This window comes from Ambystoma mexicanum, chromosome 11 (assembly GCF_040938575.1).
Source record: "Ambystoma mexicanum isolate Mex_15411 chromosome 11, UKY_AmexF1_1, whole genome shotgun sequence".
In the NCBI taxonomy this organism is placed as follows: Eukaryota; Metazoa; Chordata; class Amphibia; order Caudata; family Ambystomatidae; genus Ambystoma; species Ambystoma mexicanum.
The window spans coordinates 851738948-851757899 of record NC_090934.1 but is presented as its reverse complement, the minus strand read 5'-3'; the positions used below and the strand labels follow the sequence as shown (position 1 = coordinate 851757899).

General features: G+C 49.0%; 1 protein-coding gene across 9 annotated transcripts in view; it reads right to left on the bottom strand.

Annotated features, from left to right (window-relative positions):
• TKFC (triokinase and FMN cyclase) overlaps nt 1-18952 on the bottom strand; it is a 1395923-nt gene that overhangs the window by 386836 nt on the left and 990135 nt on the right. For all 9 annotated transcript variants that reach the window (XM_069623835.1, XM_069623836.1, XM_069623839.1 and 6 more), the window contains one exon: nt 9535-9651. In XM_069623835.1, coding sequence (XP_069479936.1) covers nt 9535-9651 — 117 coding nt within the window. The remainder of the gene's footprint in view (nt 1-9534; nt 9652-18952) is intronic.

Genomic DNA, 18952 nt, shown 5'->3' with positions numbered 1-18952 from the left:
ACAACCATCTGAAGAGCCTCTCCTGTTTTAATAGAGCGCACCTTTTATTCACTGTTGCTTTGCTGCTGCTGGCCTCATCCCTGGGAAGTGCAGATCGCTACAGACGTCCTCCTTCTTGTCCCCACGACTGAATCTCCAGGAACCGTGAGTCTGCAAGAACTACCAGGAACAACTGCCGTAGCACCAGCTTTTCTTCAAACGAATAAGGTACTGTGTCCAGCTTCGAGGAATTGGGGTGAACCCTTTCTCCTCACCCAAGGCTTGTCCTTGTCTTCCTTCCCTCTTATAACTTTTGCTTCCCTTTTGACAATATACAAGTACTCCTGGAAATCTCGTATTGTGAACTATTCTAGCCTTGTGATCCTCGACAATAGGACCCTGGGGGTCATTACAAGTTTGGAGGCAGCCATGGCGCCATTAGCGCCATGGCTGCCTCCAAACCCGGGTCTAGGTAGGGTCTGACAGAATGGGGACTTACCGGGTCATTCCGACCTTGGAGGACCCGGTAAATCCCCATTCTGTAGACCATTCCTCATTCCCATTTGTGCCCCTATAGGGCTCAATGGGAATGGGGAAGGCGCTAATAACGGGCCCGTTATTAGCTCCAAGGTCCCTTAACGGGACCCGCAGAGAACGGCTGGACAGACCAGACGTTCCTGCTGGGACCCGCTGAGGGACCTCGGAATAGGGCGGTAAGGGTTTACCGGCACCAGCATCATTACCGGTGACCGTTAACCCTTACCGCCCAACTCGGAGTGAGGCCCCCTGTCCCATTTGACATTGGCGCAGGCCTATTGACTTTTATCTACGTTTTAGAAAGTGTCCTCTGATTCTAGCTGCCTTGACAAAAGTATTGCCTATGATTTTTATCCCCTATTCTCTTGTGTTAATTCATGTGCTAAGTGTGTTTGACTACGGTAACATTTCTTCTCGCGAGTACGCCTTTCTTTCGTAAGACCGAACTGTCATTACTGTCAAAAAGTGATCGCGTAATAACCCACGGTAACGTCTTTGTTTCACAACACCGGTCTGTCAAATCCTAAGGTACTTACCTTGAATTGTTTTGCACAAGGGGAATTGGTTGTGTGTAGTATATTTTGAAGTGTGGTTTTAATTTGGTAGAAGTGAGGTGTTTTGTGAACAGATGGTTTCAAAATAAATGTACTTATATTTTTTAACCAGAAAGCTTGAGTCAGTGTTTGCTTCAGTCACAGTAATGTTAGTCCTTTGTGTAATCTCTACTACTGCTCATTTGCTCTTGAGATAAGTCTGGCTGCTCAGCCACTGCTACCACTTTTTCTGTGTAGTACAGGCTTGTACCAAAGATGAAATTGTACTATACTTGTAGTCTTAATTATGTGTAGTGATCCCTAAGGGCACTGCACAGGATTCTGCCAAACACTGGTGTACAGCGGTGGGATTTTTAGCTATAGTGATTACACTTAGGGCCTCATCACAACTTGGGTGGTAACGCCGGCAGTATTACCGCTGGCGGTATTAGCCCTACCGCCGAACTCCTTGGCGCTAATAGCGCCGGATCACAAGTTCGGCGGTAATGTTAATCCCCATTCCCCATTGAGCCCATTCGGGAATGCCCCATTCCCCATTGGGCTCAATGGGGAAATTTCGCGCTAATACCGCCGGCGGGTTTGAGCGTGAATTTTCGGCAGATTTCCTCCCAGCTAAGAGCTGGGACGAAATCCGCCAAAGTCCTGATTTGGCGGACCCTTAAATCCGGCGGTAATAGCGCTACCGCCGGATTTAAGGGTTACCGCCAAAGTCGTAATGAGGCTGCTATTACCTTGGGTCAACTAACCACAAAGCTAAACACCACTACAATCTATTGACTGAAAAATCATGTCAAATATGGAAAACTACAGTGAAGAGAATCTCTTAAACTACACTGCTGAGGTTTTGAGAACTATGTGTAGAGAGCAGAGCCTCTCTGGTAAAGGAAAACAATCTGAACTGGTTGCTAAGTTATTTGGAAAACAAGTCTGGAGAGTGGGTCAGAAGGGCCTACCCCTCCAGCAAATGTGGATACTAATGTTTCTGATTCTGAGAGTGTTGGATTAGAAGAAGTAGATGAGTCCTTGTTAGGAAACCCTACAACTCCACTGCCTGCTCGGAAACCACAACCTCTGTCCACAGTGACCCCATTAGGTCCTACACTCACTCCTGAATTTATTGCACCTGAGAAAATGAGACTTGAGTTGGAAGTGAAACGTATTGAGACACAAACTGCCATGAAACATCAAGAATTAAGGCTCTGAGAAATGGAGATGGCTCATGCTTTAGAGATGAAGAAATTGTCTGTAGAAAATGCTTCTCTCCCAGGATCTTCTAGGTCTTCCAGTCCTAAGAGACCCCGTATGCCAAAGGAAATGATTGGTATTTATGAGACTAAACTTGATGTTTTGGATTGGTTAGCAATGTTTGAATACAATCATGGGATTCAGGGTATCTCAGGGAATCAGTTGATTCCTTGGCTTTTCTCTAGGCTCCCCCCTGTTGCAAGTGATGCTGTAATGGAGTTGGGGAGGTGGATAAGCAGGATTATGAGTGTGTGAAGCTAGCTTTGATAGCTAGATTTGGGAAGACCCCTACCCAGGACCTTAAGAGGTTTAGGATCCTCAAAAAGCATGATGGTACCCCTTGGGCTACCTAGGTGTGTGACTGTTTGTAACCCTTAACCCAACCATCTAAGTTTTTCAAAGTGAACACTTATAAAGGTTTGAGGAATCGTGTTATGTTGGAGTCAATTTATGATGCCTGCTCTCCTGAGCGTAGACAGCACTTGGCTGATTCGAAGGAGATAGATTCTAAGAAGTTAGCAAAGGCTGCTGACTTGTGGGTTGCCAACAGGGCTACTAACAAGGATTCTGAGGCAACTCTGAAAAAGGATGAGGGAAAGCAGCCGAAGAAAGATAACAAGGAGAATTCCAATAATTCCAATCCAAAAGAGGGCCCCAAACAGAACCAGGATAAGGCACAAGGGAAACCGAATCAGGCTAGTGTACCATCTGGTGCTAAACCAGGTGGAGGTCAGAGTAAGCCTCCATTCAATAGGAAATTTGGTAAATGTTTTTTTTTTGTAAAGCTACTGACCATGTGAAAGGCGATCCCAGATGTAAGGGTAAACCTTCAAGGGTCCACACTGTCTCCTTAGCCTTCTCCGAGGTGGAAGAAGTACCTATGACAAGCGCAAACTTTCAATTACTGGACGATGAACCCATGAGAGTCTCAGCTAGTGTTTCTTTAGTGTCCTTGGGTCTTTGGGAACAACAGAACTTAGATGTCTATAACGCAATCCCAGATAATACTAAAGAGTATTATAAAGATAGTGTTCTTGTGAATGGTCAGGAGACCCCTGCCATCAGAGACACTGGAGCCAGCATAACTGTGGTTGATGAATGTTTTTTCAAGGTAGAGGATGTTGCCAAGGCACCCAAACACCTAACCAAGTTAGCTGGAGGCCCTCTGCAAATGGTTCCCCAGTTACCAGCTCTCATCCAGTGCAATGACATGACTGTCAGAATACCTGTTAGTGTGCAGAGTGAAGTACCTGGGAGAGTCCTGTTGGGTAATGACCTAAAAACTCTTGGAGTTGTGTCTAGTACCCCCAGGCCTCCCAGTAAAAGGAAGCAGGAACTCACGAGGTCTGCTGGGGAGAAACCCTTGAGAGGCTCTCCTGGGGACTTGATAGAAGAAGCTATCACCCCAGGTCCACAGGACTTACTGCTATTGCAAGACAGAAATAGACAAAGGGGAAAGATGAAAGTACCCCTGTGCCTACAAGGACATCACCAAAACTGTCCAAAGTCACACCTGAGACTCCACCTCCAGCTGAGGCTGCGTGTGAGGTTCAACCCTGTATGGTCCCACCAGATACTGAGGACTCAGATCTGGAAGAAGATCTTACTCTGGTTAGAGATCTGGACCCTGCTGAACATCCTGAGCTGCAGATTTTACTGGCAGATGGTGGACCCAACAGGGCAGACTTCAGCAGAGAACAAAGAGAGTGTCCTACTCTTGAAGATCTTCGCCTACAGGCAGCTTCTCAGCGCGATGAGGAAGAGCCTGGGAAGTATAGGTTGCACTTGGAAGATGGCCTCTTCTACAGTGAAACGACTGAGTCAACCCCTGGGGACTGCAAAAGACTTGTAGTGCCCCCAGTGAACCGACTCCAGTTCCTACAGTTAGCCCATGAGATACCTTTGGCTGGTCACTTAAGTTTTAAGAAGACCAAGAAAAGGCTCTCCCTTTACTTCTACTGGCCTAAAATGGGTTCAGAAGTAGACAAATTCTGTAGGAGCAGTCACACTTGCCAAACCTCTGGCAAGAGTGGAGCCAAGAATGTGGCACCCTTGGTGCCTCTCCCAGTGGTGGGAGTTCCTTTTGAGATGGTCGGGATTGACATTGTCGGTCCTCTTGACCCTCCCACATCTTCATGTAACAGGTTTATCCTGGTTGTAGTAGACCATGCTACTATGTATCCTGAAGCAATACCTCTGAGAACTGTTACAGCTCAGGCTGCGGCTAAAGCCCTACTTGGTATTTTTACCAGGGTAGGATTTCCTAAGGAAGTGATATCTGACAGGGGATCAAATTCTATGTCCCACTATATGCAAGCCATGTGGAAAACCTGTGGAGTCACTTACAAGTTCTCTACTGCCTACCACCCACAAACCAATGGGTTGGTGGAGAGGTTTAACAGAACTATGAAGAGCATGATAGGTGCTTTAGAAGAACCCCTTAAAAGAAAGTGGCACCTTCTACTGCCATGCCTTCTCTTTGCATATAGAGAAGTCCCTAAGGAAGCAGTAGGTTACAGTCCCTTTGAACTTCTCTATGGCCATCCAGTCAGAGGTCCATTGGCCCTGATTAAGGAGGGGTTGGAGAGTGCTCCTTCCCCCAAGCCAGTCAGAGTGACTGACTATGTGATAGGTCTCCGGAGGAGAATGTCACACATGATGGCAGAGGCAAGTGATAACTTGAAAGCTGGTCAAGCATTGGCATGACCAGAAGGCTAACATGGTTGAGTTTACTCAAGACCAGCTTGTTCTTGTTATGGTGCCTACAAGGCAGAGGGCCTTGCAGGACAAATGGATAGGACCCTTCAAAGTTGTGGGTAAACTTGGAGAGGTGAACTATCTGGTGGACTTAGGCAATCCTAAGGAGGCTCGCAGAGTCTTTCACACTAACCATTTAAAGGCTTATGTCTCGACCTGAGATAGGAGCTTTGCTTCTAGCTTCAGCTCAAGAGGAGGATGAGAGTGAACCTCTGCCTGACCTCCTCAGAGGCTTACCTTTAGATGAGAAAGTGGAAGGAGTTAATTTCTCTTCCAGTCTCACATCTGACCAGCAGCATGAGTGCAAATTACTGTTAAATCAGTTTGCCTCCATGTTCTCACTTTCACCAGGCTTGACCCTTGGGGCCAGCATGATATCCTCACTGGTGATTGTTTGCCTGTGAAAAGCAGGGGGTACAGAATGTCAGACAATGTCAGAACCCACATAAGGAATGAGGTCAACAAGATGCTTGATCTCGGGGTTATAGAACCCTCTACTAGTCCATGGTCTAGCCCAGTTGTGCTTGTACCAAAGGCAGTTGAATTTCTGCGTGGACTATAGAGCTCTAAATGCAGTCACAAAGACTGATGCCCATCCTTTACCCAGGACAGATGAGCTAGTGGATAAACGTGGTGCAGCCAAGTAACTCAACACATTTGACCTAATGTCAGGCTATTGGCAAATAGCCCTGACAGACCATGCCAAGGAGAAAACTGCATTCTCCACCCCAGCAGGCCTCTACCAGTTTAAGGTAATGCCTTTTGGACTAAAGAATGCACCTGCTACATTTCAGAGGATGGTCAATCAAGTTCTGAATGGGATGGAGGACTTCTGCATGGTATACTTGGATGGCATTGCAGTGTTCAGCCCTACATGGAAAGAACATATTGAACACCTAGGGTATGTTTTGCAGGCTCCTGAACAGGCCCATCTGACCATAAAGGCAAGTAAATGTCAAATTTGTCAGAGCAAAGTGGTCTACCTTGGACATGAGGTAGGAGGAGGTGAAATAAGGCCATTGCCTAGCAAAGTACAAGCTGTACAAAACTGGGACACCCCTACTACTCAAGCCCAAGGGAGAACCTTCCTAGGTCTCACTGGGTACTACAGGTACTTCATAGAGAACTATGGGTCCATAGCCTCTCCCTTGAATGATATCTCTTCTCCAAAATTTACTAAGAAGGTCAGATGGAATGAGGAGTGCACTCAAGCCTTTGAAGGCCTGAAGAAAGCCCTTTGTCACGCTCCAGTCCTAAGAGCTCCTGACTATCACCAACCCTTCATTGTACAAACGGATGCTTCAAATGCAGGTGTAGGTGCAGTCCTAAGTCAACTGGACGAGAAAGGTAGGGAACATCCCATTTGTTTCATCAGCAGGAAGTTAAAGGATCCTGAGACAACGTGGGCAACCATAGAACGTGAATGTTTTGCTGTTGTGTGGCTACTGAAGACGTTTACACCATAATTGTATGTATCTACTTTCATTATTCAGACTGACCACCAACCCTTGAGATGGCTGATGCAAATGAAAGGGGAAAACCCTAAACTATTAAGATGGTCAATCTGCCTGCAAGGGTTTGATTTTATCATTGAGCACAGAGCAGCAACTCACCACCAAAATGCTGATGGTCTCTCTAGGATGTTTATAACCGACCAGAGGTATGAGATCCATCCAGGAGTGGATTAAATCCTCCTGTCCCTTCGTCAGGGTGGGGGGCAGTGTTAGGGAGAATTCTCATTTATGGCTAATTTCCCTTACCTAGTGGGTCCATCAGCAGCTTTGCTGGATTTCTGGAGTTTATTCTTTCCACCTGGTAAGAGTGTGAACCTTTTTCCCACTCTAACATGTGTTTTGCCATGTATATTTCTACTGTTTGTGTGATCTTGGGCTCTGAAGCCACACCACTCCATGAGCCCAATTTACTGTGTGTGTTACACAGCACCTTCATTGCAGTGACACAGGGTTGTCTCTAAGACTTCCCACTGACTCCATTTTTCTGGGGCTGGCTACTGTCCCCAAGAAACAGGTAAAGTTGCCATTTACTTTATGTAGTCATTTAAACTGCAGACCCAATACACCCCATCTTGCATGGAGTATTGGAAAGGGTTAATTCCTACTCCTTTTTGTCTGTGCCTCTTGGAGCTTTGTTTCGCTCCCTTAGCACTAAGACTTGGCTGGTGGCAGTGGTATCTACCCTATCTTTTCTACCGCGATTAGACTATGTAAACGTGGTACTGTTTTAGGCTATTGTATTAGCCTCGAACTTAAACCCGCTTGACCAAATACTTTTTATTTTGGCTCCGGTTGGGTTTTATCGCCATTTCTTTTTGTTAAAATCCTTCTAGTGTTTGACTTTGCGCGGCAAACCAGGTTTGCCTTCTTTGTTCGCCGACCTTTGGTGGGCTTCTGTCCAGAAGCCCTCCTCTGGCGCCTGGGTGTCTAGGTGGGCTGAATGTGAGGGAGGGGTTTAGTCACCCCCTGCACAGGGTCTCCTTGGAGACCCAAGCGCACTTTATGTCGATTGGCTGAGGTGGTTGTCCGGGCCGGACAACCCCACCTGCTGAGTGATTGACAGCCAGGCTGTGTGAATGGGGGATTTTGGCATAAAAGGCAGGACTCTTGAGCTGGAATTCAGAGTTGCCACTGGAACTGCAAAGAACTGAAGAGAAGCGGAGAAGAAGACGGCTGCTGCAACTCCCGAGTCCCGGTGAAGCCCTGCTGCAGTCCTGAGCTATCTACCTTTCAACGACGAGAAGATGCAGTCCGGATTCATCTTCCCTTGAGCCTGGTGGGATCAACCAGCTCACCTTCCACAGCCAGAGGATCCTCTTCTTGGTCGAAATCGCTGCACACAGCTGTAGTGGTCCGGATAGCCATCTGAAGAGCCTCTCCTGTTTTAAAGGAGTGCACCTTTTATTCACCGTTGCTTCACTGCTGCTGGGCTCATCCCTGGGTAGTGCAGATCGTTCCAGACGTCCTCCTTCTTGTCCCCACGACTGAAGCTCCAGGAACCGTGAGTCTGCAGGAACTACCAGGAACAACTGCCGTAGCACCAGCTTTTCTTCAAACAAATAAGGTACTGTGACCAGCTTCGAGGAATTGGGGTGAACCCATTCTCCTCACCCAAGGCTTGTCCTTGTCTTCCTTCCCTCTTATAACTTTTGCTTTCCTTTTGACAATATCCAAGTACTCCTGGCAATCTCGAATCGTGAACTGTTCTAGCCTTGTGATCGTCAACAACAGGACCCTGCCCCATTTGACATTGGCGCAGGCCTATTGACTTTTATCTACGTTTTAGAAAGTGTCCTCTGATTCTAGCTGCCTTGACAAAAGTATTGCGTATGATTTTTATCCCCATTCTCTTGTGTTAATTCATGTGCTAAGTGTGTTTGACTACGGTAACATTTCTTCTCGCGGGTACGCCTTTCTTTAGTAAGACCGAACTGTCACTACTGTCAAAAAGTGATCGCGTAATAACCCACGGTAACATCTTTGTTTCACAACACCGGTCTATGAAATCCTAAGGTACTTATCTTGAATTGTTTCGCACAAGGGGAATTGGTTGTGTGTAGTATATTTTGAAGTGTGGTTTTAATTTGGTAGAAGTGAAGTGTTTTGTGAACAGATGGTTTAAAAATAAATGTACTTATATTTTTTAACCAGAAAGCTTGAGTCAGTGTTTGCTTGAGTCACAGTAATTGTAGTCCTTTGTGTAATCTCTACTACTGCTCATTTGCTCTTAAGATACGTCTGGCTGCTCAGCCACTGCTAACACTTTTTCTGTGTAGTACAGGCTTGTACCAAAGGTGAAATTGTACTACCACTTGTAGTCTTAATTATGTCTAGTGGTCCCCAAGGGCATTGCACAGGATTCTGTCTAACAACATGTTCTGGTTGTGTCACATTATTGCGAGATATTAGGGGGGGATAGCAGACAGGATGTACAAGGGAGGCCTGAACATATACCCACTCTCACCAGAGGCTCGCTTGCTAGGTCGCTTCACACGTCCCAGACATTTGAGAGCTGCCTCTAAAATGAAGGATTTAGGGTTTATGCTGGCTAAACAGCGGATATTGATGGCTTGAAAGTCTGCAAGGGGCCCGCACCTAGAAGACAGGTGGCAGGACCTCAAAAATTTGGCTCAAGAGCAGACAACGGTCTGGCTGAGATCAGCGCAGGCAGACACTGCTGACACCAACTGGGAGATCACAGCGTGGAACATACTCACACAAACACTGTTTGCTGCGGCTTTTTCAGGGGCTAGGTAGGGACACAAGCCCTTCACGATAAAACAAACTGATCCATTACCTCATGACACGTAAATGGAAAACACTGAGACTTGACTAGCAACATGGGAGGGTATGGGGAAGTTCTGGTTTGTTATATAACTTTGTTCAATAAAACCTGAAAAAAGTTTGTTTATATTTATAGTGGACCTTTGATTATTTTATTGTCTTACCAAACAGATGCAATAACTCCTCCTCCACCTGCAGGACAGTGAGAGATACACCAGCCATTTCTAATGCCGTCATGAAGGGACCAGCCATTGCTCGCTCAATCACTACTCCTCTTTGCTCTGGAAGATAGGAAGGTGGTTACAGACAGTATAGGAAAGGGATAGAACATGGCGGAGGATTGTACAAAGTAGGTGGTTACAGACAGCAACAGGTTATGAGCAAAGTACATACAGCTTACACATTTGTTAAATAACCATGCTTTAAAAGGTTTTTTGAAAACGAGGAAAGGTGGTTCATTCTGGATGTGGTCAGGGAGGGTGCTCCACAGTGTGGGTGCAGTGACACAGAAGCTGGAGCCCTCCCCTCAATTGCGGTTGAATCGAGGTTTATGTAAGGCTTGTCTGGAGGAGCTGTGGAGGGAGCGAGTAACTGGTTTTGTTGAAATGTGTGGGATGAGGTAAGAGGGGCATTCTGGTGCACACATCGGTCAGTGACGGTCAATGTTTTAAATTTAGTTTGTGCTTTTATAGAAAGCCAGTGAGCCTTCCTTCTTGATGCTGTGATGTGGGCTGAAAGTTTTAGACCCAGGGCTAATCTTAAGGCCTTATTTTGCGAGGTTTTTGGCAGGGGTACCAGAAAACAAAACATGCAGTAATTGAGCTTACTGCCAATAATGGCTCGAGCGAGTGTCTGGAAATTCTGCGGTGAGATGAATGTCCTACCCAGGGAAATGAGTTTGGCAGTGTGGGCAGTAGGATGAGCTCTGGATCAAAGTAAGCCCCCCAGTGTCTTCACATGTTTGGAGATCTGGATGGTGATTCAGTCGGTGGAAAGGAGGAGTATGAAGAGTCCAGGTCATTTAGGCGACGAGCCGAGCATATGAGGAGCTCAGTTTTCTCATCGTTGAGACATAGGTTGTCGGTGGACATCCAGTTCTGGATGATTCTGTGAGTCTGGTTGATTGTTGCCACTTCTTAGGTTAATTCCGAGATATTGGGAGTAGACTTGCGTGTCATCAGCAAAGTTGGTATATGGAATGCCCAGTGCATCAAAGTCATGGAAAAGCGGCTTGGTATAGGTGTTGTACAGAGCAGGGGAGATGCAGTATCCTTGGGGGACACCGCAGGGAACTAGGATAGGGTCGGCCTCAGGAATGATTTGATCAATTGGGAGGCTTGGTGGGAGAAGTGGAAGTTGGTAAGAATGTGTTGGCAGAGGATGTCATGGTCAGTGAGGTGGGACACAGCTGATTTGTCAAGGAGGAGCAGGATGGCAATATTTCCTGAGTCGCAGACGTTGTCGAATTGGATTCTGAGATCCAAGAGTGCTGTTTCTGTGCTGTGTTTGGGTCTGAAACTCGATTGTCTCGAACCAAGTAGCTTGTGTTGCTCAAGGGAGATTTGGATTTGGGTATAGGAAATGCAGTCTAGGATTTTGAGGAGGAAGGGTACCGTGGTATTGGGCTGGTAGTTGGTGGGGAGGGGATAGTCAAGTGACGGTTTCTTGATCAGGGGCGAGACTCAGGTAGGTTTGAGGCAGGCGGGGGCATTGTTGAAGGCGAAGGAAGCATTCACAAAGTCGTCAATCGCAGGTGCTAGTGTGGTTGCACAGAGTTTAATAATGAGGGCAGGACAGGCATGGCCTTTGCAATTGGATGGTTTGGAGGTGTAGTATAGTGGTGGTAATATCTTGAGGGGTGACGGGAGAAATGGAAGGTGGGGCCATGGGGGTGGGGGAGTAGGGAGGGTGAGGTCCGGGTGGTTTGGTGCAGAGCTGATGTTTCTTGGCTTCGATTTTAACTTTAAGTGAGCCCATTTTGTTGGAGAGTGTGGCTTGAATGTTAGAGCATCAGGCTTTGTCATATGGACTGGAGAAGATGTGGGCAAATGGTTTTCTAACTCTTTGAGGATGGTAAATCATTCTTTTGCGCTAAAGCTGGCCTCAGTGATCCGGGTGCTGAAAGAATTAGCTTTAGCCATAATTAGGGTGTTTTTGTCGTTTTTTGAAGCTGCGAGGTAGGGAGCAAGGTTCGAGGGTGTGGGCGGATTGCCTCCAGGAGTGTTGAAGGGCACATTTGTGTTGGCGCAGAGAGATAAAATCATCGGGAAACCGATTATTAGGCCTTCTGCCTAATTTGGGCATAATAGGTTTAAGCAGGGTGTCAATGGTGCGAGTAAGGCCAGAGAGAATCAAGGAGGCATGAGCTTGGGCGTTGCTGGCAATATGGAGGTTTAGAGAGGTGTTTGATGAGGGTGGGTGAAAGGTTCATCAATCACTATTCTGGTGGTTGGGTTGGCGGTATATGATAAGAAGATTGATGGTAGTTTGCAGGTTGAGAAAGAAGTTTGGCCAGGAGAAGTTTATAGCCATGTAGTGGAGTGCTGGGAATCTCTCTGAAGGCCAAAGAGGATTTGACAATGAGGGCAACACCACCTCCTAATGGGTCTATTCTGTCAGATCTGAAGATAGAATAGTCCTGTGGCATGGCAAGCGCAAGGGAGGGTCCAGCAGCATTGTGCAGCCAAGTTTCAGTAATCGCCAAGAAGTCTAAGTGGTTTTCGTCAAGGTTGTGGATATTGGTGGTGTGGGCATGTCGAGATCGGGCATTGATCAGAGCACCATTGAGGTGCAGACATTTTTCCATCAGTGGTGCAGACTTGATGGAGGTATATGGTACAGGGAAGTGAGTGAGCAGTGTAGGATGGGAGAGGGTGGGGGGTAAGGTTCAGGGAGAGATACGACTGATTCTAGCTGAGAGCTGTGGAATGGAGGGATTTCAGGGGGAGAAGTTCTGGAGCGCAATTTGGATAGCCTTGCGCTTCCTAGGCAGGGCTGTGAGGGCGATTGGCTGGTGGGCCTGGGCGAGATGTAAGTGTAGTTAAGGCGGCACAAAGGCAGGGAAAAAGGCATCCACAGGGCCATCAATGTGCAAGCCGAAAGCTGGCACAAATGGTGTTGGAGGAGGGCAGGGGTGACTCTGTACCGTGGCACAGGGTGGCACAGTGGCAGGGCAAAAGGCAGCCACTGGGGCATCTTTGTGCAAGCCTAAAGCTGGCAGAAATAGTGTTGGAGGAGGGCATGGGTGACTCTGGGCCATGGTCCAGGGCGGCACAGTGGCAAGGCAAAAGGCAGCCGCTGGGGCATTTTTGTGCAAGCCTAAAGCTGGCAGAAATGGTGTTGGGGAAGCGCATAGGTGACTTTGAGTCGTGGCGTAGGGTGGCAGGACAAAAGGCAGCTGCTGGGGCATCTTTGTGCAGGCAAAAAACAGGCAGAAGTGATATAGGAGGAGGGAGGGGTGACTGAGGGTAAAGGCACAGGGCGGCAATGTGGCAGGGCAGGGAGTGCCTGCTGGGACCTCTTTGAGCGAACATACTGTTGGCAGAGATAGATATGGAGGTAGGCATGAGTGGCGAAGCACGGTAGCACAGTGTAGCAGAGTAGTAGGCCCGAGGGCTGCAGTTGTGATAGCGCTGTTTGAGCGCGAAGATTTTAGGCATGGCACTGCTGGCGGGAAGGTGAGCCATGCGTCTCTGTAGTGAAGTAACAGTGCAGTGGATCATTGGCGGGAGCGTGTAAGGCTCACACACAAACACAACTATGGTATTTATACACAGAATCGGGACCATAGCTCACACAAGACTCAGGCTCTGCGTAGACAGGCATCTGCAGACGATTGATCTTGGCACATTCTAGTACGACCATATGTGGCAAAACGTTGTATAAATAAAGAGAGAAGGGGTGCTGGCAACTAGAATTTGTGGTTGGCATCGGAACCGGTAACGTTCGTGGCATGAAACAGAAAATGCACAATTTTTAATTTACGTGACCTTCTGCAATTTAATAGCACGTACAGAGGTTTTGCATTAATTGGACCAATCCAGAGTTGCTTTTCAAATCACATGCTTTCATTGTTTTAGTGCACAGTGATCCTTCCTTTGTTCCTCAGCCCCGTGTGTGCCTATAGCTGCTCTATTCATTGCATAGCTCTACAGGAGAGCTCAGCATCACTTTGTGACTTTGTACCCTCAAGCTCATTCCTTGCCCACCACACTGATTCTCTGGCCATAACGTACCGCCCCCCTCCCCTGCCTACTCACCCTGCTGTCCAAAAAAGCAAGCCCAAATCCCCTTAGAACGAGAACCAAAACACTTGTAAAATGACAAGAATGGAGAGGGTTGTTGGTTTCTAGTTTCAGAACAGCAGGTAGGGATATTCATTCTTCTGTGGGTGCAGTGGGGTAAGGAGGCACAGTATCGGGGCTGATATTCTGCTGTGCGGAGGTTCACCACCAACCCCACTCCACACCACCACACCCCTACTCCTTCACCACACTTCTACACACTCACACCACTACTACACACCACCCCATGCCACTTGTCAGGTTGCAACATGCACACCCCAAAACGCCTGGCTATTACTGTGGCGTTTGCCTGCCCCATTATTGCAAGGGGCATATGTCATTGTGCCATGCTCTACACCAATAGTGCGTGTAATGTAGTGCCCCTTTTAATGGGCGCGTGTTGATTCCTGATGAGAGGTGGGTCATCACTACGTCACAAATGTTAATAAAAGGGGCCACTGCAGCAGTGGAGTAACTTTGCTGAAATTGTTGGGGAGGGGTCATGACATCTGGTGAAAAGGTGCCCCAGCCAAATGTATGGGGAGAAAATGGTGAGCCATGAAAGTTGGGGGGGGGGGATAAACACCCCTGCCCCCCCCTAAAATTATGCCCATGCACTGCAGGCACGTGCAGCACTGCAGTGGAGACCCAGTTAGTGGCAACTCCTTGGCTTTATTTGTGTGCCTGTCAGGCTGTGTGATCACGGCCCTGTAGCCAGCCTGGGCCGGTGTGACCACCCTGCCTGGGCTTGTGTGCTGGGTGCCCCCAGCGTACCACCAGCAGCCGGTGATCCTGCTGCCAGAGGGTGTCCCCTCTACTGTCATTCACTGCGTGTCCGCAGTGAACCCAGGTGACCCTGGGAACTTGAGTCCGCCTCCGGTGCCCCGGAGCACCCCATAACATTGGCGACGAATGTGGTGCCCATGCCCTGGGTCCCCGTGCTGTTCCTGGCGCGGGCTGCCGAAGGGCTGTTGGTGCCTGGCGTGTTGGAGGTGCACTGGTGGGAGGCGTGTGGCCGCAGGAGCGCCGAGCCAGCGGCGTGCATGGCCAAGTCCCCGTGCCAGTCGGGCACGGGCTGCTAGGGGCCGTTGGTCACGAGGGGAGGAGACCTGAGGGAGAAGAAGTGTGCGGCGTCCGCTGCAGAAGAAGGCAGCGGCATCAGCCGCAGCTATGAGGGGGCGTGGCCGCAGGGACGTGGCACCGCCAGCCTCACTGCTGCTGCTGTGTCCCCAGGAGGGGCTAAGCCGCAACGAACAGACGAGCGGTGTCGGCAACAGGTTAGAGGGAGAGCAATTTGGAACCAACCCGGGCCCGCAGCGGTGTGCAAAGATTTTAACACAACTTATTCCCAGGCCCAAGGTGATGCATACCCAAATAGACGTAGCCTTGCGAAGCTGCCGTCTCCCCGGTATCATCAGGAAGACGGTGCCCGAGGCAGGAGCAAAGGGCTGCCAACGTCCACACAGACCCTCCACAAAAAAGAAAACAATAGAAAAAAAGAACAGTGTCAAAGGCAGGACTGCCCCATGAACACTTCCTCAGCCCGCCATAACGTGGCCAACTCCCTTGCAGCCCACCTGAAACAATTTTCTCATCCCACCAACCAGAACCAAAAGGGGGCGGCTGATGCGTGCCCTTTCCTCAATCAGTCACCGGAACAGTAAAGAGGGGAACACACGGGCTGTTCAACAAGGACACCACAGGTGACATACCCAAGCAAAACAGAAGGGTAGCGGCTCCACCCAGGAGTGCTTGTGCGCCCTTTGTGTCAGCGTGGTGACCCGCATCAGGACCCATCATGAGTGAGGAGGACGGTGACGCCCATGGGTCTTACAGACAAAATGGACAGTTCGCCCCATTACGTATCTTTGACGTGGTGGGAGCACCTGCCAGTTTAGGTCCTCGCTGGGTGGTGTGGGTCGAAAATCTGGAATTATATTTTGAGGCTGTGGAGGTAAGGGAAAAAGTGAAACGACCAACCCTCCTATATTCGGCCGGCCCCGCGGTCCAGAGACTGTTTAAAACATTGCAGCCCAGGGACCAATTGTATGCAGCACCCATTGAAGCACTGAATGCGTATTTCATGCCCATGGTAAATAGGGACTATGAGAGATTTTGAATGCGCAGCACGAGACAAGAAGAAGGGGCGAGCCTGGACGCATTGCACGGGTGTCTTCGTGGCATTGCGCTGTCTTGTGCCCTGGGAAATTTTGAGGAGGATGAGGTGAGAGCACAAATAATATACGGGTGCAGCTCCACCAAGCTGCGCAGGCAAGTTCTCAGGGAACCAGGGCTGAGCCTAAACAGAATCCTGGAGTTAGGCCGAGCGCAAGAGCTGACGGAAGTGCATGCCTCAGTCATGAACATCTTGAGGCAGTTTATCAAGCTCGAAGAGCCCTTACAGCGGGTGAAGCTGTAGGAGGCGTGCACTGTAGGCAGATGGCAAGGCAGCAGAACCGCCAGGATAGGGGAATGGCCGCGGAAGGAGGTGGGCAACATGTGTCCCCAGTGCGGATGGGACCTGCCGCACGCCAATGAATGTCCTGCAAAAGGGCGCACGTGTGGCAGGTGCGGAAAAGATGGACACTTCGCAAGGGTGTGCTTCGCACCGGCACCTGCCACCGCAGGGAAGCCGGCACCCAAGCAGGAAGGGAATCAAGGACAAACGTCTGGGAGGAAGTCGCCCAAGGACGAAGAGGTCCATGTAGCTGAGAACCAGGAGCGTCAGTACATGCTCGAGGAGGATGAAGAGGATGTGTTCCTCCTATCATGTGGCGGCACTTACGGCCAAAGACAGCCTCGCGAACTAGGTCTGCCGGGAACGGACCCGTCCCGCCTGGACAGTTTGACCGAGGATTACAGTGAGCAGCAGCCAGGAAGGAAGCAAGCACTTGTGTGAGGGGTGCCAAAATGTTTATTTTGAGTTCTTGTTGGTTAGAAACGGTGTGATCTGGAATGCACCAAAGTGGCTGGCGGCTTTTAGGCCTGTGTTAAAAGTTTGTTCTGTTTGTTTCGTTATAATAAAAGAGGGAGGTAATGTAGTGCCCCTTTTAATGGGAGGTGTTGAATCCTGACGAGACGTGGGTCATCACTGCGTCACGAATGTTAATAAAAGGGGCCAATGCAGGCACGTGCGGCACTGCAGTGGAGACCCAGTTAGTGGCAACTCCTTTGCTCCTGTCTTTATTTGTGTGCCTATCAGGCCATGTGATCACGGCCCTGTAGCCAGCCGGGGCTGGTGTGACCACTGTGCCTGGGCTTTGGGCACTGGGTACCACCAGCGTACCACCAGCAGCCGGTGATCCTACTGCCAGAGGGTGCCCCATCTACTGTCATTCACTGCGTGTCCGCAGTGAACCCCGGTGACCCTGGGAACTTGAGTCCGGCTCCTGTGCCCCGGAGCACCCCATAACAGTGCGTTGTGATGAGACCAGCGTCGTAGCAGCAGAAGCATAATGCCCTTCCAGGACTGCGGGGGGCCACTTTGCAACTGATGTTACGCCGCAAGCCTGTGCCTGCTGTTTTCTTTGTTGGATTTTCCCATTTTGACTCTGGATTTGATTTGTACGTGGGCCCGTTCATTGTTTTTGCGCTTTTTCGCTTGGTCTTCTATGCTATCCACATGACCTTGAACTGTGCACTTCTTTCTAGTCTCCCTTTTGTGTTTTGGATTGGAATGGATGGTTGGACTGCTTGGTACTGACTTTGTGTTGGATTTCTGGACTCTTGCTACACCTCGTGACCGGAGACTGTTTGGAACCCTTGACTGCATCACCTTGTGTGGTTCTATTCTGGACTGTGTATCTATGCCCCTCCTGTTCTATGCTTCTAGCTCTCACTTTTCTGCCTTTACTGTGTTGACTAACCAGTTCACAGTTGTTTTTCCCTCCACAGCTGAGAGTGAGTCTGGTGACTTACTCCTGCCTTTTCGCTTAACCACTAATTGTAGTGATACTATCAATGCTCCTATACTGACAGGTTGGAAGGAAAGTCTTACCTTCCTAAAGGGGGTCTTCTGGGCTCACACTGACAGATTGTAGAGCCACTCTTCCCTACACCAGGGTAGGATGGAGACTTGTAATGATCTAGTGCCAAACATGATTTTAAGCCATTGCCTCTTTATGGGCTGATATGTCAGCTGCTCATGTGGCCCTAAAACAGCGTTTGGACGCAATTCAGAGCACCAGGGCTATGCTCCCACCAGACAACAGAGACTCATTTGGGGCAGACCGCCCTCTTCCTCCTGCTGCTGTCCCCTCCTGTCCGGATCTAATAGGGACCCCGGGGCCAGTGGCATTGCCCGCCCCATTGCTTCTAGCTCCCCAGAACAGTTTCATGGGAACCCAAGAACGTACGGAAGGTTCATCAATCAATGCAGACTCCACTTCCTCTGCAGGCCTGCAGATTGTCCAGATGCCACTACCAAAGCAGCATTCGTCCTCTCTTATTTAAGGGGCGTTCCGGTCGCTTGGGCTAATCCTCTCTTGGATGCCAACAACCCCGTTCTTTATGATTGTGAGGTCCTCCTGAGAGCTATGAACTGGGGGTTCAACTCGCGCCACAAGGCTTAATCACATGCCCAGGTATTCTCTGACCTTGTTAATTTTCAGACAGGCATCTTGGTGTATATCTAGCACAATTTAACCAATGGTAGATGAGACATCCTGCGCAGGGCAAAAGAAGGCTGCCATGTTTTATAGGGGCCTGAGTGATAGTCTGAAAGACACTTTGGCGGTAGTTATTATTATTCATATGCCTCAGTGCGCACATAAGAGACAAACAGATGTCGTCGGCCAAGTTGGTATATTTAATAGCAACACTATCCATAAGGTCAAAGAGCGGGCGAGAATATATATTGAAAAGGGTAGGTAAAAGACAAGCACCCTGGAGGACACCGCAGGACAGCAGCTCAGGTGGTGCCTGAAATCCACTGGTAGATACTCTAGAGGACAGAGAAAAGAAGACATCCATGAGATGGTGGACTCGGAACAGTTCACAATCTTCCCTAACCTCTCGAGCAGCAAAGAATGATCTACCAGATAAAATGCTGCCAAGAGGTCAAGGAGCATAAGCAGAGCAACCTGGCCACCGTCCACAATCTCAACTAACTTAGCCCATAGAGCATTGCAATCACTATGCCGTGCACGGAAGCCCGATTGACAGACACCCAATAGACAGTGTCTATCTATATGTCCCTGGAGTTGCAGGTAAGAATTTTTAAAAGAAAAGGAACACTAGTGATAGGACAGAAATGACCTGCAACCTCTGGATCGGGACTTTCCTTTGATATCTGGGCTAT